At 38.7% G+C, this 25852-nt stretch overlaps 1 protein-coding gene across 5 annotated transcripts in view; it reads right to left on the bottom strand.

The window, feature by feature from the left end:
* Positions 1-25837, bottom strand: part of LOC111324416 (uncharacterized) — a 43891-nt gene extending 18054 nt beyond the window's left edge. The window contains exons 1-10 of one of the 5 annotated variants that reach the window (XM_088751712.1): positions 24959-25837; positions 24182-24328; positions 23281-23520; positions 17063-18975; positions 16377-16497; positions 15854-15925; positions 13645-13706; positions 6334-6492; positions 4120-4221; positions 478-576 (exon numbers count right to left, since the gene is read on the bottom strand). In XM_088751712.1, coding sequence (XP_088607838.1) covers positions 478-576; positions 4120-4221; positions 6334-6492; positions 13645-13706; positions 15854-15925; positions 16377-16497; positions 17063-18904 — 2457 coding nt within the window. In that variant the 5' untranslated portion in view covers positions 18905-18975; positions 23281-23520; positions 24182-24328; positions 24959-25837. Of the gene's footprint in view, positions 1-477; positions 577-4119; positions 4222-6333; positions 6493-13644; positions 13707-13869; positions 14087-15853; positions 15926-16376; positions 16498-17062; positions 18976-23280; positions 23521-24021; positions 24146-24181; positions 24329-24958 lie in introns of those variants that run through there. The other 4 variants (XM_088751719.1, XM_088751726.1, XM_088751733.1 and 1 more) reach the window with 4 other exon arrangements.
* Positions 25838-25852: the final 15 nt, after the last annotated feature.

The raw sequence follows: 25852 nt of genomic DNA, 5'->3' as shown, positions 1-25852 counted from the left end.
GGAAATTATTCAGATACAGTCACCTAGTGTTGCCAGCCTGAGTGGTTGCATGGGTTATCACCTGTCTGCTGTTAGTGTCATAACAATGAAGGATACTTGAAATTCTCGCAAAGGTCGATTCATGAATTTATTTTCGTTTAGTTTCCCAGCAGGTAAGAGACCCACGCAAAACAAACCAAAATATCACCGTTGTTTCTCTACACACAATTAGCTGGGGTAGCTCCTACAGGATGAAACGCCAAAGGATCGCAAAAGGTCAAAACTGACCATTCACAGAACAAATGTATGGAAGTTGCGTTTATAAGGATCGGAAATCAGGTTACCCTTGTTTCTTTTGTGACCGTGATTTTACTGAGAAAAGGCACACTAGATCTTCGAATTGAAGATTAAGTTGGGTGCCTGGCTTCGAGCAGCTGAGTAGGTTGATTCCACCCTTGCAAGGGTTACTATTAGAGATCAAAGACTTGAGTTACTCACTTGTTTGAGAAAGCCATTGAAAGAAGCAGCCACTGAGATTGATCCCATCAGAGTGTCATGATGTTTCTTCTCCCCTTGCACTGTCTTCCTCTTGGTGGTCTACGGAATGAACAAAAACGTCAAGTAATAGGAAGTCATCGTGAACAACCTACTTTACTGCAGAATCTCATAAGCGTTATAACTTCCCTCCACCGGAAACCCTTGGCGACGCATTATGGACATACGGCTATATGGTCATTTGTCAAAACTCTCACACGAATGACCACAGTGTTATGTAAATGATCAACCGCCGCAAGGATGTAAAATAAACAATAATCGTAAGCCCTGAGGCCCCGTTGAAACGACGTTTCCTTAGTGAAAATGCAACAACATTCTCCTGGCAAAAAGAAAAAAGGATAAAATGTTTTTCGTCCAGACTATAACGATCGATCGCGGCAGAATCCCTCAAATATACCCTTGGAGTATGCTGGTCTAATGATCCAGCCATAAAATTCAAAGGGGAAAGAAATCCGCCTTTTCAAATTGTTATTTGTCCCTACTAAAACGCAAGGTGACGGTTTTGAATCATCTGCTGTAAAGAGTCCCGGTTTTGGCCGAGTAAGTATGTTCCCTTACAAGGTTGGTAGTTTTGCCCTACCATGGTGTTGAATTTTTATGAATATTACTTCTGAGGGGGTTGTTGAATAATAATAATAATCGAATCACATTATAGCAGATAGTAGCGTGAGAAAAAGTTCTAAATCCAAGAGCAACTGGTGAGAGCCGCTGGAAAGGAACTTAAGAAAGGAAGTTTTTCAGAGGCGGGCGGCAACCGGACTTAAAATTAGTGAAGCAATTTTCATTTCCGGCTGCTTTCCACGTCTCGAAAACGGCTGTCTAGTTTATGGTCGTGTTGAGGTTTTCTGAAGTTGTATCGAAGCCATAATATTGAAAGCAAATACGAAAAAACAAATGTGAAATTAGTGCAAGAATAACTCGTAATCTATCGCTTTGTATTGCCATGTGCTGATTTGAGTGATACACAAATGTTAAATTGTTTACAAAGAGGAAAAATCGCATTATTTTCAGATCTGTTGCTTCGTTTTGAAAAAGGAAAAACGGGCAGTTTTTTGCTCTTCAAGTCTTCGATTTGGACATGATTCAACAGAGTAGTTGGACAGTAATCAAACAATAAAGGAAAACACTATTTTCTCCCAAAGTTGAAATCACATCTCAAAATCCTATAATACCTCGAACTCTCGTAACTTTGGGCCTGATTTCCCTTGGTGGTTCGAGTTAGCGACAGGAAGTTCTTCTTGTAAGTTTTTTTTGTAGCAAACAATTTTAAGATCAACTCATTTTTAAAGTATTTCAATAATTCATTATAAGCAAAGCGCGTTACTGCGAAAAACAACACTTAGCAACAGTGGCTCTGTTTTGAACGTGTGCTGAATTTTTGTTAAAAAAAGTCTGAGTCATTGAATGTAAAATTGTTGAGAAAAAGACCTGAAGGATGAGAAGTCACACCAAGTTACCAAGGATTCGAATTATGTAGGGGTAAAATCTAGTGGGGAATCAATTTTGGTTCAAGTTACGTAAAATTCAAAGTAAGTTTTTTCATTTAAAACTCGAAGGAAAAAAGCATGCCCAGATACGAGACTAATACGAAACACGAGAATTATCAATGAACAATACAGGTCCTAAACAGTAGTCTAGGAGGTAAAATAAACTCTACATGACGCGATTTTTCAGAAGCATGTTATCCATAAAAGCGTGCAATTATTTTAGCGATGTTTGCGAAGTATCAATTGAGTATAAAGTTGAGAAAATGAAACTTACTAACTGAGGCTGGCTGTCCAACACGTTTCGAAGTCGACTGTAACACTGTCTTGAAGTTTGTAAAGTTGTCACGGGTGCAACAAGCTTCGATTGTGTCATCGCGTGAGTAAAGTGCACAGACGTGTACAATCTATCGTGATCACACAAGTGCGCCGAAGCTCCGAGCCAGGCTGAAGCCCTTAGCTTGATTATCATATCAACCGTTAATTACCACTTGAGAACACAAATATTTACATTTCACTCCCTAGCTTATGAAAAGAACACTTCGCATGGTAATCATGGCTCAATCGCGTATGTCACACTATCAAAGTACATGTCTGATTCCGGTAATCGCCTTCGACAGTTACAACTCTCCATAGTAAGTAATTTGCAACACACTCCAACTTTTGCAGTCGAGACATCACAAAGTCGAATCTTTTATCGCAAGTTGTTTACACCTTTAGCTTCGGGCTCACTGACAAAAAGGGTGCAACGGAACTGAAGACTCAAGCATTTCCATCTTAAACCATGCGGTCAACATTGTGTAAACACAGGCGGCCCAAAGCAGTGGCAGGGTAATATATCAAAGGAAATGGACTTTTAAGCTCTTACAAAAGACGCCCGACGTCAGAGAAACAAAGGAACAAATTAATGGGAGAAGGAATTAAGTCGTGAGCGAAGTGATCCAAATTATACGCCTCAGACATCTCAATTGTTTTTCATGCTATTTTACCTACTAACAGGAAAATTCATATCGTTTAGTAAGTACTTCAATTGAATAATCCAAACACAAAAAACAGCTTAAGTGTTGTTGTGGTTGATCTCATGGAGTTATCGAGCCTAAACACGACTAACCGGCTCTGCTGGGCCTAGAACTTCAGCAAATGGCTTCGTGTGACCGATTCTTCAAGTGATTTTTGCTAATGTTTTTTTTTTTTTTTGCCGCGGCTGTTAGCAACTAATGAGACTACAATTTGCATATAAGGTCACTTAGCGTGAATAAATTGTTAGTAAATAGTCCAAATTTGAAACTGAATAAAGATTGTGCAGAACGAAAATCTTCCATGTTCGTCATTATAATTCCTATCGATAACTACCATTTTTTAAACTGTTGTCGCACAAAGGGAGTATTAGATCAGAAAGAGAAAAAAAGCTTTTTTCACTGTACTTATCTTAATTATTCAAGACACTAAAACTCCGAGGAAAAATGGACTCTAGTTTACGACGCACCGACGCCGGTGACACGTCAGAACGGCTGCGATCAATGTCCTACGTCTCTAGTATACATGGCAACATAGTAGCCAGGGACCTTAAGCAGTCTGGACGACAATACCAAAGAAGACACCGATTCAGAATTGAATTTAAATTTTCAACTAGAATTTCGCGAATGGCCGGATGTGTTTACCGTCTCTCACGATGCCACACCTCAACTTCCGCAGAACGTTTGTCGGAGCAGCGTTGAATTTCAAATGAAAGCTTACATAATTTTTCGTCGATGTTTCCGTTCTCAGGCCACGCAGGGTTTGGTGATTTCACATTGTTTTTTCGCAGAGGACGGCTAAGAATGGTGTACAATTTTAAGACGCTCCTGCTTGAGCTATTGTTCTACCCATCAGATCTTTTGGTTTGCCATGTTTTGGTTCGCGCCAGGGTCCCTATTAACTGAAGAAGAACTTTACCAAAACTTGTCTTTTTTATTCTGCTACTACACAAAATCTTACCAAGTAAAGACAGTTGTCTTTGAGATGTTTTCTTAGAAATTACCGTAATCACCCGCTTAAAAGAGTGAACGCAATTGAGTTAGGACTCGGGGAAACCTTTCTCACAGTCCTCTAAAGAACTCACGTCATCGCTGTCCACGGTCGCAGACGCTTGGTATTCCCATAGCAAAGCCTGACATCTCTCCCTTGACGTCATATCATTTTCAGTCTGTAAAGACTCGCATGTCTGGAACGAAAGTGAAGAATGTGAATTATTGAGAACATTGGGAAACAACATTGACACGATAGCACTGTAGAATCTGTACAAAATACAAAATATTTCCAACTGTTCTTGCCTCAAGCAAATTTCACGTTTTTCTTAAAAAATAATCCACTTTTGATTTTCAGAGACCCCAAAGTCTGAACCACGTTTACCTAACGCCAATCAATTTTACCCCTTCTCGACAACTTTTTTTTTTTCATCAGTGTTATGTCCTTTAATTTATATCTCTTTGAGTAAAAAAACATGCCACGAGAATACTTGTTACTCCACTGAAAATGTAGGAAATCCCTTATGATGGTGCCAGCACGACATGTTGAAATGACCGTCAGTTCACTCAGCCCACAACTTTTAACTGTTCGTTCCTTACCACCCGGGCAAGTCCGCCTCCAACAGCAAAAAAAGTTCGCCACTACTTTAACCAGTTCGCCTCCAAATCTCTTAACTCATTTCCTTGCGACAGAAGGTATCAATTAAGGTGGCTCGTACCGGTTTTCATCTTTTTGATGGTTTGTAACTTTGAAAGAATACAACAGAAAGACTGACCAAGGCCAGTCGAACACTTTTACGGGGTTGAATTATGTAATAATTGGTCATCCAAAAATAGGTGTCATTTCGTCACTAGCAGTTTCCATGGCAACACTTTCATAGGCGTATTCAGACGTATTTTCTAGCTTGTGGCTTAAATAATTCGAAAACTAACCCGGTGACCCCATGATTTTTTTCAGTGATTGCTTTTGGCACTTGAAAAGGAAAATGCACATAGATTTTTAAAAAATTCTGTGCAGCGGAATTTCAGAAAATCTGGAAAAAAGGCAATTTTCAGACATCGCAAATTTTCTTCCGTAAAATTTTCTAATTTTTTTTCTGATGATTCCTTTCGACGTTATTATCATATTGGAACAATAAAAAGAAGGGGTCACCGGACTTGTTTTCATGCAATAGCTTTCGTGAGATTAGCAATTTCCACGCGCGTTCTCGCGCATTTAAAAATCTGGATTCTATAAGATCGATATTTGCTCATGATCTGTTTTAGCTACCGCTGACAATTGAGTGTGCTCGCGCGACCGCTTACGATCTAATGTTTACAGACGTTTACTGCTAAGAAAATCATTAAACAACCGTCAAAGACGGCCTCCCGGGCTCATCTTAAAAATCCTACACATGACTTCTGGCTATATCATATTATTTTCCTTGAAGTTTCAAAGTCTTCTTCCACTTCAGGTAGATTTAGATTATCCTTCACTTGAGTTCTTTTTTCGCCGTCGCAAGATTTCATATCGGTTGAATATTTCTTTTAAAAGTGAAGTGAAGCAACCTTTACTTCTCCGAAAATCGTCTTCTTTATCTTAGTTTCTATCTCCTGCATTCACAGTGGCCGCTCAACACCTCAAATGCAAGCTCTTAGGAAAACTTCTCACATAAGTAGAAAAAATCCTCGCGCCGCCATCTTTGTTTTACATTTTCGTCTTTTAATCTCGCGCTTCTTTCGCACGTTTCTCTCTCGCATGACGCAAGAGTGGTCTGTTCCCCGCGCGAGGAAACTGGTACGAGCCACCTTAGCATAAGCGTTATGCCAGACTTGCAATTTGGCTAGTTTATTTACCCTATTCGCCACAATAAAGAGAAAAGAAAAAAGGAAATTTTTCCTTCAAATCAAACAGTGAAAGAGCAGTTTTCAGTTAAGTGTCGACAGTAATCTGGGATCACGTTGGTTTTGTTTTACTTCGCTCCGTGATTTGTCCAGAAAACTCGCGCCACTTTCTCAACAGGAGCACTACTAAAACCAACCACGATTTGGTCACCTACGTTTTCCCGCGCCTAATGCAATTTGGTCGTCTTTACTTTGAGTTCTCATTGGCTCTTAAAAGTCTTTTCCTTTCTTCTGATTGGCCATTGTGATATACTTTGGTTTTGGTTTTACGACACTCAATCGGAAGGCGCTCTAAAAGACCCTATACAGAACATGGAGCACAGGTCGCCAAATTTGAGATCTTTGATGCAATTCAGTCGCCTAAATTTCTTCCTACTCGCCATGGTGACCACAACGGTTAGGGCACTGCGAAGTTTTCAACTTACTTGAAGTACATCATATAGGCAAGGTCTGGCATCCGGGGCATCGTCTGTCATGGATACCAACAGCTCTTGGAATTTTGAACTCAAAGACGGCTTTTCTGCCTCTGTCAACCGCAAGTCAGCCGCTGACCACAGTGTGGCAGTCAGGCTGAATACGCATGTCTATAAAAAAAGAGATGGAATATTGATTTGTATTCGGGTCAAAGGAGGCCATTCCGCCTACGGGAGCAGATGGTCAGTCTTCGCCCCTAGGATACTCCATGTTATTTTAATGTTGTGTCCATTCAAGTGTAGCATAGTCAAGATAGTTTTAGCATGTAGTCATCTCATTTCGAAGGAAGCCCTTACAGGAGAATATTGTGAGAAATTGCGTCAGAGATTGCATATGGCGTTTATTTTACTTGCCTACATGTCAGTCCTATTTTCAAGTAACTACTCAATAGCAAATAATACGCATACGTAATCAAGACTTCGGTGATTTTAAACTGTAATCAATAACGTTTATGTTTTCTATATATGCAAATAATTGTCCGGATGTGCTAAAAATCGTTAAAAATATTGCAGTCGAACTTCAAAACTTAATTTGTTAACTGAAAGTAAACTCGCAAATTGTCACAATCCTAGGATTTTTCTGGGAAGTCTGTCTTCACAAATCAAAACCTTCTGTTTGCCTATTTTATCATGGATTACAAAAATCCTACATCCAATGTCTGTAACAAGAACCTGGTTGAAAGCGCTTAGCAGGGAAATTTCATTGTTTTCTTAGAATGGATAATATCTCCGCTTGTTAAGAAGTCTTAAGTGTTTTAGTACGCAAATTAATTCATTAGCCGTTACGACACGAAAATACAACATCGAACGCAATACAGACTTCGGATCATCCTTTTACTCAAAGTAAAAATATCATGAAAGCTCCTACAATTGAAATTTTCCTCAAAGGCCTAATTAAAGAATAAACGTTCCTAACGCGTGTAATATTGTTCAAGTCCCGGAAAACCCAGAGAGCCGTAATCAAACCACTTTGTATGTCGATTACTTCTGATTAACACTTCTAGAATACTTTGGGGAGTGTTCTGTTATTTCATCATGAGCAAAGAACGGATGTGGTCCGAAGAAACAGATAAACAAGTTGATAAAGTTGATGGCAAATAAAAAAAAAAGTTCAGTTCAATAAATCCAAACCTTCATTAAAGAAACGCAGCACTTATTATCTTGCTGAAAATCAACGATGGGCACACAAAAGGTCAAATGCGCATTTCAAGTGAACTATTTAGAAAGCTATAGCAGATGAAATGTAACAAAAGTCTTTCATGTAAAATGCTCATGGCAGTCACGGGTCCAAGATCACTTTTAGAGATCGTAACTAAATATATTCATACTTTATGAAAGAAGTCGAAGACAACGTAAGTCCCAGTGGACATGAAGTCGTGATGTGATCCTTAAGCTCAATTTTGAATACAAGAAACCGCATTATAAACAAACCTGGATCTATCAACACACACTGATTGAAATAACGAAACTGTGAAAAGGCTGAGTATCCCTGAGATTTCTTGACTTATTTCTAAACAAACATCGTGTTTACAAGCTCGTCGAGTCGGTACCAGATACTAAAACTTCATTTGAGTTTGATAAGATTACATCACATAAAGCTTGAAAACAAACCAGTTCAGTGTTTCGTGGTAAAAACACACGACTAAAGAAGAAATGATTGTCGTCAACTTACCAAACAGGCTGTTAATCTAACGAAGAGCTTTCAAAAGATTTCAAACTTGTTAAAATTCGCCGTGAAACATTTCCAAAGCCAAAGTGTACAGGTGTACAAGCTTGTCAAACGAACGGCAAAACAAATTGAACTTCGCGAACAATGTAAATTGATTTGTTTTCTTGCACAAGGAAAGAATTCCAAGACTTTCATAGGTTTAAACTGATCACTCGCCAGCAATCTTGTCGAGGTCGATCGCACATCTACAGCTTTCTTTCGGAATAGAAAATATTGCAAGGAGTCCTTTTCAGACGCTGGAATTTCTTTAGTTTTGAATGTTAAGTACTGTTATTACCTGAAGCCTGCAGGGCCTTCTTTGTACTCGCAAATGCTTGTCTATTGTTGAACCTTTTCAATGAACAAAGAAATACATAATCTGATGCGCGAACTACTGGAACAAAAGATCGGTCATTAGGTCCAAAGCACATAGAAATATATCCAAAGAAAAGCAAGAAACACGAACTCAGTTATGCAAAGATGGACTGACACTCGCTCCTCTTTCGCCATCAGAGAAAAATATGGCGTAAACAGTCGTTCGATATCTGCATATTGGAAGTCGAACACTCCCTTCCCTCTCCACCCCTTTAAAATTTAGTTGATGACAATTACATTGTGGCTTCAATGACTGAACTTTTCCCACCGAGTCGCAAGAGATTTCTGGCCATCCAATTGGCTACTGAGCCGAAATATTAGGTGGAATTGCAAGTTAGAACAAGGCCTGCGGATATTGCACCGGTCAGCACTGCAAAGGAAAACCTGAGCCGGAACTAAGAATGGGGCAATATCATCTTTACAAATCGATACTGTGACATCATTGAGGTACCTGGCAAGACACGTGATCGGCAAAAAACATTTACAAGGTTGTTTCGCACTGTAATGTTGATGGTTTGGAAGTACACCACAGAGAAGTCAAATATTTCAATTTACAGGCGAGAAAATTATCGTTCCCAATAACACGATTGAGAACAAAAAAAGACCATCATGATGACCAGAAAAACACTGACTCAGGAGGAGAAAAAAACATGGCTAGGTCACGTGCTGTATCAAAAGGCAACGGGGCTCACGAGTGCTGACTTTTTCCAATCCTACCTCGATACCCGGTGCCGTTATAAAGATTATTGGTATCGGGATCGGCATGTCATCAGCAAATACCTAAAGTCCTTTGCAAGCAGCAAAATCCAGAATGGACAGGAAAATGACTGAAGCATACTACGAGACAAACGTATTTACAATTTCAATACGAGGGATGAAGAATCGGAGTTCTTTTTCTCTGAGAATCAAAGGCTAGAAAGTCTGTGAGAGCAGAGAAGAGGAAAATACTTCAAAAACAATAAGAACTTGCAGCCATTCGAAGCCTGCACGGTAAAAGGTTGTCGCTGGTCATTCCAAGGTTTTGCAATCCCATAGAAAATCAAAGAATTGTGTTGACGCCTTGGTTAAAGTTTCCCCTGTGGACTTCACCTCCAAACCATTCTGCACTATCATGCACGTTTCTTCAGTATAGTATCGCTAATAAACAAATAGCGAAATATAGCACCTGCCCAAATGACTTATCACGGACGGAAATAGACTTGATTTGAAGCAAACGTTTGATGTGAGGATAACAATTCTTATCAATAAGAAAATGTCGCTTTATACTGATTGTTTAGCAAAAAACTGCATTCCACAAGAAGTCCTGGATTTCAAACTCATGACCAACAAAGAGTAATGAAAAATAAAGAAATCTTAACTGTGATTTTACGTCAAACAAATCTCAAACACGACTCTTAAGTAACTTTTCTATAAAAATTATACCTATGATGAGGGATATATGTTACTGATCCGTTCATTTTGCGTGCAACTCGTCCACAAACTTATCTTCAGCCACAAAAGTTCGTCTGCACAACAGTCAGCTATCAGTTGTCACCTTCTTTAGCAATTCTAGTATGTAATTCGCGCAACAAATATCAAACAAATACTTTTAATGAAATACTGCCCTTCGTGCAGCGCTGTTATGTAAGGTATTAACACTACACCGACATTCTACCGTACTCGCAGTATGATTTCGTGCATCAATGACGTCATTCACTCGCTTGAAATGCAGTTTTACAGTGACGTCAGAGTATTGTAAGTCATGGTCAGTCAATGCGCTGAAGGTACGTATACACTGAACCTGAACCCTTTTTTCAAAACAACTTAAGCTGCAGGTAGAAGGTTCAGTTTGTACATCGACTGCTTACTTCAAAACGCCAAGAAAACCTTACCGGCTTGGTTGAACATTCATGTCACAAGGACCGTACCATTTTCACACGATCGCTGATAGATATCGAGAAGAAAAGAAACCTACACTTGCAGAACGTCAAAAGCACCAGCAAGAGCTCATATCAACATAATCAAGCCTAAAATTATTCCAGAGAGAGCCATGATTGATAGCTATGCATAATTTATTTGTGTTGAAAGGAATTTCAACACAAGTACAAGTCACTTTAATTTAGCGCTAAAGGACAACACCTAATTATAACAATTCTTCAAACTTGTATTTCTCTATATAATTTATGCCTCCTGTAAATTTTTCTTTATCGCTTTCCCGTGATGAAGGTTAGAGATGTTAGCCGAAACGTTGCGATTTTAAAAAACTTTTGGGAAATAAGAACCTTTTACCAGTGTAACGATTTCATATAGTTACATAAAAAAAAGGTCTCTATTTTCATCTCTTAGTTGCTCGCAATTTTTATCTTATACGATGAATATATGAGGTTCATATGTTTTGAACTGCGGTTATAGATACGTATATGATGCACGATCCTCGCAGTAGAGAGCGCTATTTATGCAATAGCGAAAATCAGACCTGAAAAAAATCAGGCCTGTACGGGATTCGAACCACTGACATCTGCGATACTAGTGCAGCGCTCTACCAATTGAGCTAACAAGCCAACTGGGAGTAGGCCGTTAAGTTGATTCGTAATAAACCCGTGATGATTTGTTACGAATCAACTCAATGGCCTGCTCCCAGTTGGCTTGTTAGCTCAATTGGTAGAGCGCTGCACTAGTATCGCAGAGGTCAGTGGTTCGAATCCCGTACTGGCCTGATTTTGTTCAGGTCTGATTTTCGCTATTGCATAAATAGCGCTCTCTACTGCGAGGATCGTGCATCATACGTATCTATAACCGCAGTTCAAAATATATGAACTTCATATATTCATCGTATCTGATTTATCATCACGGGTTTATTACGAATCAACTTAACGGCCTACTCCCAGTTGGCTTGTTAGCTCAATTGGTAGAGCGCTGCACTAGTATCGCAGAGGTAACTGGTTCGAATCCCGTACAAGCCTGATTTTTTTCATGTCTGATTTTCGCTATTGCATAAATAGCGCTCTCTACTGCGAGGATAGTGCATCATACGTATCTATAACCGCAGTTCAAAATATATGAACTTCATATATTCATCGTATCTGATTTATCACCTCGGGTTTATTACGAATCAACTTAACGGCCTGCTCCCAGTTGGCTTGTTAGCTCAATTGGTAGAGCACTGCACTAGTATCGCAGAGGTTAGTGGTTCGAATCCCGTACAGGCCTGATTCTTTTCAGGTCTGATTTTCGCTATTGCATAAATAGCGCTCTCTACTGCGAGGATCGTGAATCATACGTAATTTTTATCTTCTGGCTATTTTTTAACGAGACCAAACCTAACCAAAATTCCCTTACTTATCACCATAGACTCATTATCCTAATGTACTAAATCACAATTAAAGAAAGGAAAGATGGTTGAGAGCCCTTAAAACTGACAAAGACATCCCATAGCCTGGCCAGTGATAAATGAGTCATTAATGTGATCATTTTCAATATACGTCTTTTAGTTTAATGAATGCGTATCAAACCGCATTTCCTTCGCCACATTTTGAAACAGAATTTTTTTAATCAAGTAGGAGCTTTCCTGAGCCTGAAATCTTGACCAGGGCTTTCTGCACTAAATCAGATAATTATTGAAAGTTTTACAAGGCGTTTTAGATTAACTGGTTATTTCTTACAGCCAGAGTTCTGTACAAACCTCCTTGCTTGTACCTAGGGTTCTATACAATACTTCTTGCCTGTAGCCACCTCGAGCAAGATGGCAGCAGAAAATAGCTTATTGTATCATAAATTTTACATGTTTGTGCTACAGATCATATAAATTATTTCCCTTAATCGAAATGGAATTTTATGATGGCTAATAACTGCTAATAATCAGCCCTGATTAGCGACACGCTCTGATAAAACCGGATCTACACTTCAGATATGTTTAAGATATGTTTGGACAGAATTTAAAGAGAAATTCAAACGAACTGGATGGCAAAGCAAAATTGAGAATCATAAAATTGAGCCCATTTCATCTTATCGTTTTCTGTCTGTGCAGTGATATCGAAGGAACATTTATTGCAGAAGAGTCAGACATAAGGATTAGTGAAAAAAATGAGTTGTCTAGACATGCAAGTGTGATTTAAAAAGCACGAAAACTCCAGCCGTCAAACCCAAAGATTGCTCAACCCCAACAATACTCTGTATCGCAAAATTCATCGTAATTATATGATTTGTTAGTACACTGGTTTGAATGATAAGTAAGAAATTTGATTAACACAATATTCCTTTCTCGCCGGAAAAGAAAAAGAAACGGAAAAAAAATTGTCAAAGCAAAACATCTTTAGACATGCAACACATTTAGGAATGAAACTTGGACATAAGTTAACAACCAATAATTACAAGTCAGTTTGGTCATTTCTAACAATCAACAAGTGCTGTCGATGTGCAAGTTTACGTCTTCGGTTGACACGCTCTTCCAATTATCTTCGGATAACAGGCTAAAAGCACCGCATTTGTTCGCTAGCTGCTTTTGAGAAGAACTACTCGCAATATTTTTGTGACAGTACGTACTTTGTTAGGAGACTACACGCCCAAGATGGAACTGGATCTGTGTTTGACTCAATAACTGTTCAACGGCAAGTTTGTTTTTCTAATGTTTTGCCCATACGAGGTCAAGCTTGTTAATTTTTCACGCTGGTTGGGTAATATTCATATGTTAAAAAAACCCTCCGCTTAAATGAATTGTTGTTCAAATCAACTTTGCCTCGAAGGCACTGATAAATTTGTTCACTGAAAGTTGCTGTTAACAGATTAAGACATCATTAATCGTGACTAGTATAACAACATTGCGCATGCAGCAACGTTAAATTTTGTGTCATTCGCCAGAACAGTTTCTGGTGGGTTTGTTCTTTATATAGTTTAAAAAACAAGTCTATCTTCGTGCACATGACACAATATTGACAACTTCTCCATACGGACCCAAACCAGTTAAATAAATTCATCTCAAATGCTACACCTTAAAAACTTGACGGATCTAATATTTGATTTTGAAAGACCAGAAGATATATTGAGGTATACTTCTATCAAATGCAAATGAATCTTTATATTGGCCCCAGTGAGTTTGGTCTTTTCCTTAAGGCATTGACGGCTTTTACGTAAAACAGCGCTCCAAACGTTAACAGACCATGTAGTCGTCTCAGAGCTTTCATTAACAGTAGTACACTACATACCTTTTCAGACGCAAACTTGCTGGAGTGTTCTGGAGCCAGGTACAAATCATCAATGGAGATCCCTGACAAAGAAAATAAGGACAAATGTTAACGTGCTTCATCAATTATTGATCAATTAGCAGGCTGTACTAACAAGAGTTTGTTACTGACACGACTATGAAATGGGATACTAAACAGGATTAATAGTTTAAACAACGGTTTAGGAAAGACAAGTCAGTATCTCACCAGACACAAAAAGTGACAGCAGTAAAATAAAAGTGTTGCATTGCAATGTTAAATTCGTAGACAATACCAAAGATCTGATTTGTCCTACATTATGTTTCCCCAAAGAACAACTGAGGGCATTTTCAGCTCTATGGCTACAGCTGCTACTCTCTGAGTCTGCGCGCAGACTACAGATTGACTTGATAAGATAAGCACAATGCATTAAGATTTGAACAACACAAAAGCTTTGACATTAAGAGATAAGTTCTATAATCAAACGTCTCGCGCCCGTAATTACTACTTTTCATGCGCAACTAGTGTGAGAGAGGAAGTTATAAGAGCGAGACGGAGCAACTGTTATGAAACTGAAACTTTTACGACATCCTAAGTTGTGATCGCATCATACACAAAACGCTTGCTAATTACAAACTCGTTAATGGAAGACACAGTGTTTGTACATTGCTAGAGCTATTTTTAGCTGACAATTCAAGTCCTAATCGTTTTAATAGACTACAAAAAAGCACTGATGTTTACGAATGTTTAAAATTATAACTTGACAAATTAAGTTGATATTGCAGAATATCAAGATCTAGGAGCAACCCATCCGAGAGTGATACCGCAGAAGAAACGTTGTGTAACTTAGCAATTAATGCTAAATACCAAGAAAAAAAAAAGGCGAGTTCATCCAGAGAGGAACACTTAACTGCTATTCCAATCAATTTACAAAACAAGTGAATCGTCTTTCAATCGTTTCCATTGGATTGAAAAACTCTGTGTTGAATACGATATACGTACATAATATATTACCACAGCGAAAGGGCTAAGGATCTTTAATTGTAGACTATACGGTTTGACTCACTTGAAATGCAAAGAGGGGCTGGAAACACCGGAAAGCTCGCGACAGATCTTTGTTGTCACGAAATCATGTCTCTTCTCCGACGAAATTCCTTTCTAAAGTGGATGTATATTCGAGATTGTTGGTTAAAGACTGTCCAATTTGTACGATCAAAATAAACCCTGGACTCAGAGACGTGCGAGGACGCTCTTACCTAATTGTTTTTAGGCGGGCAAAATGTGAACTACGAATCTCAGGGGAGAAAGGTTAACCTAAATTAGCTACGACTGAAATGGATATATTGTTGTGCAAATCTAAAGATCATATTTGAAACCCAAATATAACAAGGAGTTTGCTAATGAAGTAAGACGGAATTCGTGGGTCTTCGAAGTATCGAGAAAAATCCCTATAAAGCTTCTTTTGTCCTATCATTCACCCAGTCCTGGTTTTTTGTCACTTTCACATCTCTCCACTCGAATAGATTCAGATTATCTCTCGCACCTGATCAATAAAAATTATTTGCTCATCATGCAGCTTGCATGTTTTTCGATAAAAGTTCTTTTAAGCTACATAGAAATAGCTTGAAATTGCTTATAAACTTGAGTACTTCTCTGGACTCTCAAGGAAAGGAGCGGTTTTGTAATCAACGTTAAGTATTGCGTTAGGCGTGGTTTTCGAAGGAGTGAGGGGGGGGGGTTTGATCTCGTTTCACGCACGAATTTTCGAAACTTTACGCGTCACGTGTATTTCAAATAGTTTCTCACGCTTCACGAATTTAAGACGAAAACTTTAATCTCAACTTAGTTTGCCTTTCTGTACAATCTACGTGTCGCGTGTTAATTTTGGGCCTAATCGCGCGCCACGTGTAAACCCTTCGCCATCCTCTATGAAATGCAAACTGAATCATTGAGATTTTGTTCTTTTCCTTCTTGTATGTATCTAGCCCGTCCTTCATGAGTCAGTTTCTGCCTTCAGAGGGTTGTAAGAGGCAGTACACAAACAGTCGGGTACACTCTATCAATAATGTCTCCGAACACTAAGATATTGAGACCCCTTATAACAAACCTAGGAGGTGCTTAGGCCTGTCTGCAGAGTTTTAACTCTTTTAAAAAAGTACCGAGCCAAGAAGGGTAAATATGCTTCATTTATCTCGCTTTTCAGTGAACAAACCTGTGCTTAGATGCTTGAACTTGATTGTTCCGCTTGGGTTTATGAAAACCGTCTCCAAGGAGAGATACGTTGCTGTAAGATAAAAATTAAAGGACATCTGTGCGATTTTTAGTGACTGTAAAATGAAATTCAAGATTTTAGGTCTCATTTTGCTTTCTGCCATAAAATTGTGTATTCAAAATAATAATTAACAATCATTTGACATTATTAGTCGAACCTGAGGACGATAATCATTCAAAAAAAATTATCCAAGCGACAACCAGTGCAATTGCCTTAGCGCTTCAGTATCAAAATCACATCGTTAGGTACGGTGTAATCATGAACCAATCAAAAGGCATGCATCTCTATAATCACTGGTGCAATTAATCTTACAAGGTAGGTGCTGACGTTACTTGGCCCAAAGCGCTACGTTCTTTTGCTGTGGCTCGTTTGAAGTGAACACTGTCTCTTTTATCTTACTAAGGTTATTTAAGCTAGGCCAGAAAACAATAACAACAAAAAAAAACAACATTTCAACACCTACGCAAACTTCCCAGTGCGTCCAAAGTCTGTAGAGTCTTGGAACACTCTTTACAAATGGCGACTAACTCTATTTCACTCAAACAGGACGAGAGTCCATTTAATAATTCTAGGATATTTGACGCCTAACAAAAGTAAAAAAAAAACTGACTTGTATCACAATTTTCTCAGCTTAATTCATTTATTTCTTTCCCCTCCTTCTCTCCGGAGAATTCAGTTTGCTGAAAAGATCAGTCTCTTATTGCTTCATCTATTCCGTCATACGGCATTAACAAGTGATGAACACGACTGTAATTCAAGTCATAACATGAGGTGTGAAAATATCAGGATTCGACAAGGATAGAACCCGCTTCAGAGATATTTTGCTAGGCGCTACTACCGACTAAGCTATGAAGCCATACGTCGGTGGATTTTTTTTATTCCCCCCTGGTATTCCCCCAGTATAGTTGAAATAAGACCGGCATATCATGACTGTTGGATAAGAGGACAAGAGAAGAATTGGTTCGGGAAACTCTGTTCGCTGTAACACATATTACTTACGAAAATTGATTTACGTGAATGTTTCCAAGATGGCTACTATCTAGTGATTCCTATCACTGAAAAAAGAACAGCAGCCTCACATGTTCCGGATCTTATCGTCAACTATCTGTAAAATCACTGTTACACAGTACTTTAACCACTTTAACCCACCTCTTGTCGCACTGGGGCACGAAGCACTGTGTTTTCCACAAACGTTCTGATCTCCTCAAACTCTGCCACAGAAGCTGGAATACCCTCGTGTCCAGAACAGTCCTTAGTATACACCCTTGATCTTCGTTTCACCAGACATGGTACTATGCTTTGTTTTCTTCTACGATTCATTTTCCTGTTCATCAGCTTTGCAACGACACTTGTCCTTGTCTTTTGCGTTAGTGTTTCAGGTCGTGAGTTAAGAGGCGTCTTACTATCAACCAAAGAGCAATCACTGGGTCTTCTATCTTCCTCAACTTGTGTCTTGGCGACGCTGGGCTTGCTGTTATTGTTCAGATCGACGGAAGAATTATTTGCACCATCATTTACGCAGCTTGTTATGATGTTGAAGTCATTACTCATAGTTGGCATGTGGCTTCTACGGATGTTATGTTCCTCGTCATTTTTTGTCTGCTTATCTTTGTCGCTGCAAGTCAGCATGTCCCGCTTTTCAACCTCTGTTGAGTCACGGGGTTTGTCAGAAACTCGATCAAGAGCTTCTTGAACTGGAATACTTTCAACCGTTGTCCAGTATTTCGACTGGATTAATGTGTCTTCTATATATGGACTACAATCACTCTTCTCACCAGATTTGAAGGACGACTTTGGAGATTTCTTCTTGCCAGTCAGTGTCTCTTGGGTTTCAGCCTTCGTTAAGTCACAGGGATTGGCAGATAGTCGATCAATGTATTCTTGAACTGAAATATTTTCAACCGTTGTCCAGCATTTTGTCTGGGTTAATGTGTCTTCACTAGATGGACCGGTAGCACTCTTCTCTACTGCTTTGGGTGAGGACTCTGTGGATTTCTTCTTGCAATCATTTCCTTCAATCTTGGCCTTTAAGTTGGCATATCTCTCGCTCAGTGCCGCAAATCTCTCCTCAGTTGAAAGAGAATCATCAAGAACAGGTCTCTCTAGAGCAAGTCCTAATTTACGCACAACTGCGCCTCCTCCACCATGAACTGTGACTTTTGAACTCATTGTGTAGGTCCAATTTTTTCCAGGTAATGCGCTGTCCTCCGTGGTTTTCATCTTATTATAATCTTCAGCTTCCTCGCGACTCAGTGGAAGGAATCGCGAATCGTTTAAATTTACCCCGCTAGAAATTTGAGATAGCGACAGTCTTCTAGGTACTTCGGTTTTCCCGGCTTTATCCTTTGAAATCACAAAAGTAACAGGCGAACGTTTCATTACGTTCACACTGGACTTTCTCTGGGGAACCTGGGTGGTGTTCACGCTTCCTGGAGGAAGCACAGCGCTTATCTTTCTATTCGATGGCATTACTAAAGGAATATCTTGCTCTGAATTCCCCTGAGGAACATGTTTGCTCGGGCTGCCTGATAGCACTACTTGCCTGGGCACGGAAGAAGTTGTTTTGGGGTATATGTTAGCCTGGTTTTCTTTAGTTATATTTCCTCTTAGATCGTGTGTCTGAGGATTAGGTACTTCAGCCTTAATTGCACTGTTACTTACGTTTGTACTTGCTGATTTGATGACTTTGTTTTTGTATTTGTTTTTCTTGTTGTTAGTGTACTTAGAGGTGTTTATAGAAATTACAGTGCCGCTGGCGCTGGTTTTATTTATCGAGCTGTTTGTTGTTGCGGTCATAGTGGTGGTGTTGGTGTCGCCCTTGTTTGAATAAGAGTCTTTGTCAGAAGTCTTACCGATGGAAGACTCGTCGTTACTTGCGCGGTTCCTGTCCCCACTCCACTTTCTTAGGCCCGTTTCCAAGGTTCCTGTGTGGGGCTTCGAGGAGGCAATGGAGTCACTTCTCCTTCGCTGCATGGCCTGACTATGACTCATCACGTGTTGCTGGACGATTGCCAACAGACCTTTTCCGACATCAGGCTCACAGGATGGCCTGTAAAGATACTCTGTTGAATGAAAAAAATTAATTTAGTTGAGAAAATTTGTCATTCCAATTTTTATAAATAACAAGAGCTTATAAACTGTATGAATAACAATTTTTCGTGGAAAAGGTGACATTAACTTCGCCTTTCTCTCAGAGGGTACAACAGAGTTATTGTCACCAGTTTGAAGAGAACTTTTATTTAACATTGACCCAATGTTCGTGATACGCAAGTGAGAACACCAAATAATAAAACTCTGCATCTTGCTTATCCCTGTCCAACCTATCTCATTAAGGACAGCTTTCAACCAATCCAATACAGCGCAAATTTCACTTAATGCCTGAAGAACTGCAAAGAGAATGAGCTTAATATCTCATTTTTGGATCGCAAATCGAGTTCCGTGATTATTTTACGAATTATTTTGGTCAAGTTAGTATCCGTGGAAGGCACATTTCTTCTTATTACGCAATCTAAAGGATCGTTTGAGATTACCACTGACAGTCATAGTATCACGTGCAGCTTAACTCGAATAACTGCTGATTTTTGCACATACGTGCGCGCTGATGCAATATACAACCTCAGACTTCTTAATCAGAGGTCTTTCTCGTACTTTTGAGTAGACTACCACGAGAGATAGTTGCTGCGTGCACAATGCCTTTTACTACCAATGCTGTACTTGCATATTTAGAGTAAGCTTTGTATACTTTTAATCAAGGAGGGATTTTGGGTCGCTCATTAAACAGTTCCATCTATCAAAGGTACATTCCTCTACTCTTGATTTTCCAGAGTTAAATCGGTCGCAAAACAAAATCAACGAAACTAGTCAATGTAGTCACATAAACTGGTCAGTTTGTTCAATCTTTAACCAGAAAAAAGAAATCGACTGATGGTAGATAAGTGAATAAGTTAAACTGACGTCAGAGAAATAAGTTTGGAAGCGATGAGAGTATATTTTTTTTTAGAAAATATCGTTTTTTGGGATACCGCGCGCATTGGGTATTCACCACGGACTCTTCAATGGACTCATCACTTTGATGTTAATCGAGAAAAACTTCACATATATCAACAATTTCGAGGAAAAAAACCCAGTCACTTATGGTTATCATTTTTCTTTTATCAAAACCTAAGAGGGATTGCCTATTTTCATCTTGTACATTCCTTTATAATTGTTATATCAGTTTCATACAATACCGTGCGCATGCGTGGGGAATTTGGCCTTGAAGATGTTAATGTTCACGATCAAAAAAAATATCATTTGCCCTCAACTATCATCTGTACAAGCTGCAAATCATGCGTACTCAACGTTTAAAAGAAATTTGTTTATTTTACATTCCTTCTTTTGGAGATTACAGGATGAAATAGAACCAGCTTTAGTTAGTCTCTTTCTTTTGAGCTGAACAAAACACTTTGTGTACTCCTTTGTAAAGGTTCTTTCTGATCATTGAAAGACCAACAATTGCGGTTGCATTCTTCAATCTTGAAGTTGTTTATTTCCATGATTCAGAAAGAAATGGATCAGTCAACAGTAAGAGAATATTCTTTCCGTTTAACACGTACTTCGCGTCAAAAAAGAGGTGTTTCTTTAAAAAGTGAACGCTCTACTTCGCTGTACAGTTGTTATGTAATCAATTAAGTAATCAAAAGTACGCATGAAAATTTAATTTAATTTCTACTGGTACTACAACTTACAGCTAAGTCAGGTAGTCAGGTTAACTTTTGGGTTGTTACTTATGTTCTTCTAGATTTTACAAACTGATTCTCAATTTGTGAGTAAGCGGAAACACGGGGCCAATGAAAGGTGTGAAGGGCATGTCACGGATCATCACGTACAGAAGATCACATCGTTAGCTTTCGAAAATTTTTTCTAGTTTGGCAATAAAAACTGGCAAAATTTCAGAGTTATTCAGTACTAAAAGGTGATTCGCATCGAACGATTTCATCAACCAGCTAAATAACTTACCCAACTTTTCTTGCAGGAATTATTTTATAGTTAATAAAACGCAGCGGTTCACAAAGGCTATCACGAAAACGACGTGAAAAATTTGTTCATTAAATTAAATTTTCTGGAGATTTTAAATTCGGTTTTGCTAAGTAATGAACTCATTTGAAATTGGTGTGTAGCGATGTTTGAACAGAGGCACTGACTGTTTTTTTTTTTTTCTAAGTTAGAAAACAACAAACTTGCTGGTCTCACCAAGTTCCTATGCACATACTGTGATCGCTTTGAAGACCAAAGAACTGTTGTGAGACCCTTCACTCTCTTAGACGAAATAAAAGATCGGAATGGAATGGGAACAACCTGTTGTTGAGTACAGAAAAGTGAGGGAGGAGACTGCTGCTATTTTCAAAACGCAATGAAAAGTGTTCTATAAACAAAAACTGTATGTTGTTAGTTTACCAACATAAAGTTGACCAACACAAAACCCTAAAGAGTCGATTAAGGCAAACAAAAGGTCCTGTAAGAGAGTTTAAACGAATTTCTTTGTATAAATGAAAGCTCCAACTTGATTTTAGTCGTGTAGTCAACCAGACTTACATAACTTTAGAAGCCAATTCATTCGACAAAGATCACATTTGTTTGACAATGCCCCATCCTACATTCAAAGGCTGATTTTTCGAGTGTTTCGCTCTGTAACTTCTTTCATTACTACGCTCAAATGAAATCAGATGTTCTTACTCATCTTTGAAGACAAGAGAGAAACGCTGGTGTTATTGTGAATCTTCAGTTGTCAAAATCCCGACTTCAGTAGGAAGTGAATGTAAATTCGCGCGAAGTCAATAAGCAATAGCAGTCTTTTAAACCATTTGCACAAAAACACAGCGTTCTTTTTGCCACACGGACTAGATGCCGAGAGAAAGAAAAAATCACGATTTCAAACATATCAGTAATTTGGTAAGGTCACTGCGAAAATCTGCATCGAAACGTTGAAGGCCAAGAAGTTGGTTAGCGAAGTGATGGTACTAAATAACCATGTCATTTTACAAAGCTAACACAAACTACACACTGACAGTGGTAATTACTTCTCTTAATCTATCAATAATGGTTTAACGATAGTTTACGTCTATTGAACGGTCAAAGCACCATATATTGGCGATATCGATTTGTAGCAAATGTGAATTAAGTACCTACTTATGAAGTTTCCCTAGAAGTCTTCTCAGATCTCTTCCTGGAAAAATCCTGCAATTGAACTGAACACACAAAGGGACACATCTCGCGAATGCATTTACGCGGCGAGCAAGGTCATACTGTTCCAATATATAAACTAGATAACCACTATAGAGCGCAATGTACCTTTAGTAAGACTAATTAAGGGCTTCCGTGGACCTGCATGACCCGTGGGAATTGATTTTAAGAGCGTAATGCCTCGAGATTCACTAAGCATAGAATAATTTATTTAAGTAAGTATGAAACGGAAGTTCATCGTTCACGTCAGGAGTCAAGAGGCTTTCTTAGATCAAATGGCCCTCTTTGATCAAGGCGTCTGTAGCTGGAAATAAACATTTCAAGCTATACACACAACGTAATTTGATGTAAAACGAACAGGTTTATCCTGGCGTGTTGTTCAGTCATCACTGACAACAATAAGAATTAAAAATATTGATTGGTAATGGATTCTAACAAAATCGATCTGACAATGTGTTTGTAACGTGACTGGCGCCGTGAAAAGATACCGATGCCAGTCTAAAGAGTAATCATTCTGAATCACTTCACTCGTTGTATCCGAAACCTAAAACAGTCTTCCAAATGAGCTTAGGAAACAACGTAGCATCTCCTCTCTTAGGAATGATTTGATGGATTATTTTATAAATTCTTATTGAGACATTGATTCTTTTGAAGCTGTATTATAATCTAGTTTTATTGTATTTATAATCTTTGAATAGTTACATCGTTCGACTAGTTAGTTCTATTTTTAATCTCTATGGCTTAGAATGTATTACTTATTATTTTTAGTTTTGAGGGCCACTGGTTTATTATTATTATTATTATTATTATCATTATTATTAAAACATAACTGAAGTTTGAAGGCAATTAAATAAGATCAAATTCTTTTCAACAATAAGTTTTAAGGCTATAACAAAAGAACTATGGAGTCAGAGGTCGTGAGTTCATTAGAGAAATTTCATGTTGCTAGAATATTGGAAATAAAAAAGAATGATTATCTATCCTCTAAAAATAGACACGTGCAAGTACTCTGGTATCCAACATGAAAATACTCACAACTATTAATTCAAATTTTTTTTATTTTGTCGAGTGTTTTTTATAGTCTCTGCGAAAAGGACGAATAGAAAAAAACAGACTCTTATGCTTAAAAATACTTTTAAACTTACCTGGAAAGCGAATCCCAACTGCACGCTCATTGATCTTGTTTCATACCTTTTCGTTTTGAGTGTAAGAGGCACCTTCCAACACGACACATGTTTGTCGTGTTGTTAAAATTGCAAGCCTATTCCACTATCTTTTCCTCTTAACCTGTTCTTTTTGTCATAGGTCTTATTTTAAGCCCACTGACTGCCCTTCGACGTTCTGTCTTTCTCTTAGCAGCTGTTTTTACAGCATGAAGTATTATCCTGCAAGGTAAGACATAATTACTGCGGTTCCCATCCCTTCTTGACAAAGCTGTTTGTTCAGAAAAATAAGCCAAGTTACTTACGAGTCAATCTAGGCCCTCAGTAAAAATTATATATTAATAAGCTCAACTATACGTGCACTTTGATTGGTTCCTACTTATGATCTATTGGAGGACAGACACAACTAGAGATGACGCCACCATTGGCAACATTTTGCTTCTTTTTGATACTATATATAACAAATGGATTCAGCTTTGCCGAGGGTCTGTTCAGTAATAGACAATAGAAGACGTCAAAATGTGATAGGTGCGTCTCGTGTGTCACTTTTTTGTTTTTACCACATTTTGCAACCTCGTTCCCAGGGCCTTTTCCCTTAGTTATGGTGGGGAAGGCCTGGGAACGAGGTTGCACATTTTGACGTCATCTGTGATATATTACTGAACAGAAGCATGGAATCTATTCGTTAATCCGAATGTCTTTTGACTGTGAAACACGACATACTCGAGAAATGTCGCGCACCACGCCGGTTACAACCATCAAGATAAGAACATCAACTGTCGGAATCTATTCTGATTTCCTTCGATCCTTCCACCAAGTGCAGATATGTCATGCTCTTCTCCAAAATCTGGCGATATCAATTACAAAGATAAATGAAGATTACCAAACTACAGCTTCGAATCAGAGATATGGTCATGTTGGCCCTGATGCTCTTTCCCTCCTGCTTGTGTCCCAGAACCGACTTGTTTCAGTTTGTTATCCCGACACAGTTTAAAATAGATCTTGCTTCAATTAGAGAATCGATCATACGCTAATAAGGCAAAGAAAAAGAAATGATTTGATCGCAGCGTTCCGCCCGCTGCCGTCCCCCCACACCCCTCCTGCCTGACTTGCTAACGTCCGCAAACCCTTGAGATCGTGTGCTTGCAACAGGCAAGTAGATTCAACATTTTTGCGTAATTTTTTTTTAAATTAAATCTGTTCGAGGCTCTTACTGTTAATCTCAGTCACTATGAATATTTTCCAAGAGAACCACAACAGTTGATATTCTCTTGATATTTTCCTAAAACGAATAGTTTTTACAATCTCTCTTCTCCCATTAAATTTTTTTTCTTTTCGTTTTTCACTTAAATTCCAATTCCAATTCCAATATTTTTTGAATTAAAAAAAGGAGGAATCGGGGTTAATCATAGACCCAGCCGATACGTAGATTTGTCACGCAATATTCAGAGTTTGCCAGATCAGTCGGAGCTTCCCATAATGGATGTAGCGGTCCCAGAAACTTGAAACTTTTTCTTCTTGTTCAGTATATCTTAACCTTGACGAATTTAAGTCAATGAAATCCAAACCACCTGAGCGGTAAATTGATCAAATTACCTTCTAGTTCAGAAATAATACATCAGAGCTATAAAAAACAGGCTGTATGATCTAGGGTTCTTACCTATCCATTTCCTCTGCTTTATATGTGCAACAGGCCAACAGCTTCCAGAAGTCGACATGTGCTGACTTTAAATGCAGCAATTTCAATATGTTGGATTGCCAGAAATGTTCTCATCCAGCGATAAGTCGCAAAGGCAAAAAACAGAGAGCGTGCTTAGTTCAGGAAATAATTGCGTACCCCATGGCGACTTCTAAGATACTCGTCGACTAAACCCACTGACCAACAAGATGTCTTATCAGTTACATGTATAAATGAAGTTCATATATTTTGAACTGCGGTATTAGATACGTATGATACACGATCCTCGCAGTAGAGAGCGCTATTCATGCAATAGCGAAAATCAGACCTGAAAAAAATCAGGCCGGTACGGGATTCGAACCACTGACCTCTGCGATGCTAGTGCAGCGCTCTACCAATTGAGCTAACAAGCCAACTGGGAGCAGGCCGTTGAGTTGATTCCTAATTAACCCGTGATGATAAATCAGATACAATGTATATATGAAGTTCATATATCTTGAACTGCGGTATTAGATACGTATGATGCACGATCCTCGCAGTATGATGCACGATCCTCAATTGGTAGAGCGCTGCACTAGTATCGCAGAGGTCAGTGGTTCGAATCCCGTACAGGCCTGATTTTCGCTATTGCATAAATAGCGCTCTCTACTGCGAGGATCGTGCATCATACGTAAGATATCTTATGTCAACACCGGCTAGAGATACTCACGTGCCGCTCGCTACGATTCTCAACGAAATTTCATTTTAAGCCGAATCAAACTTTGCTTTATAACTTATGTAATTTTTACCATAGGACCAGCTCTTTTTACCCGTATTTACCGACTGAATTTTTTCCCCCGAGACTTGTCATTTTCTGTTATTTGCGTTTATGTCAGG

The sequence above is a fragment of the Stylophora pistillata genome, chromosome 1 (assembly GCF_964205215.1).
Source record: "Stylophora pistillata chromosome 1, jaStyPist1.2, whole genome shotgun sequence".
Classification (NCBI taxonomy): domain Eukaryota; kingdom Metazoa; phylum Cnidaria; class Anthozoa; order Scleractinia; family Pocilloporidae; genus Stylophora; species Stylophora pistillata.
Note: the sequence above shows the minus strand (reverse complement) of the source record. Positions and strands in the feature narration are given on the sequence as shown.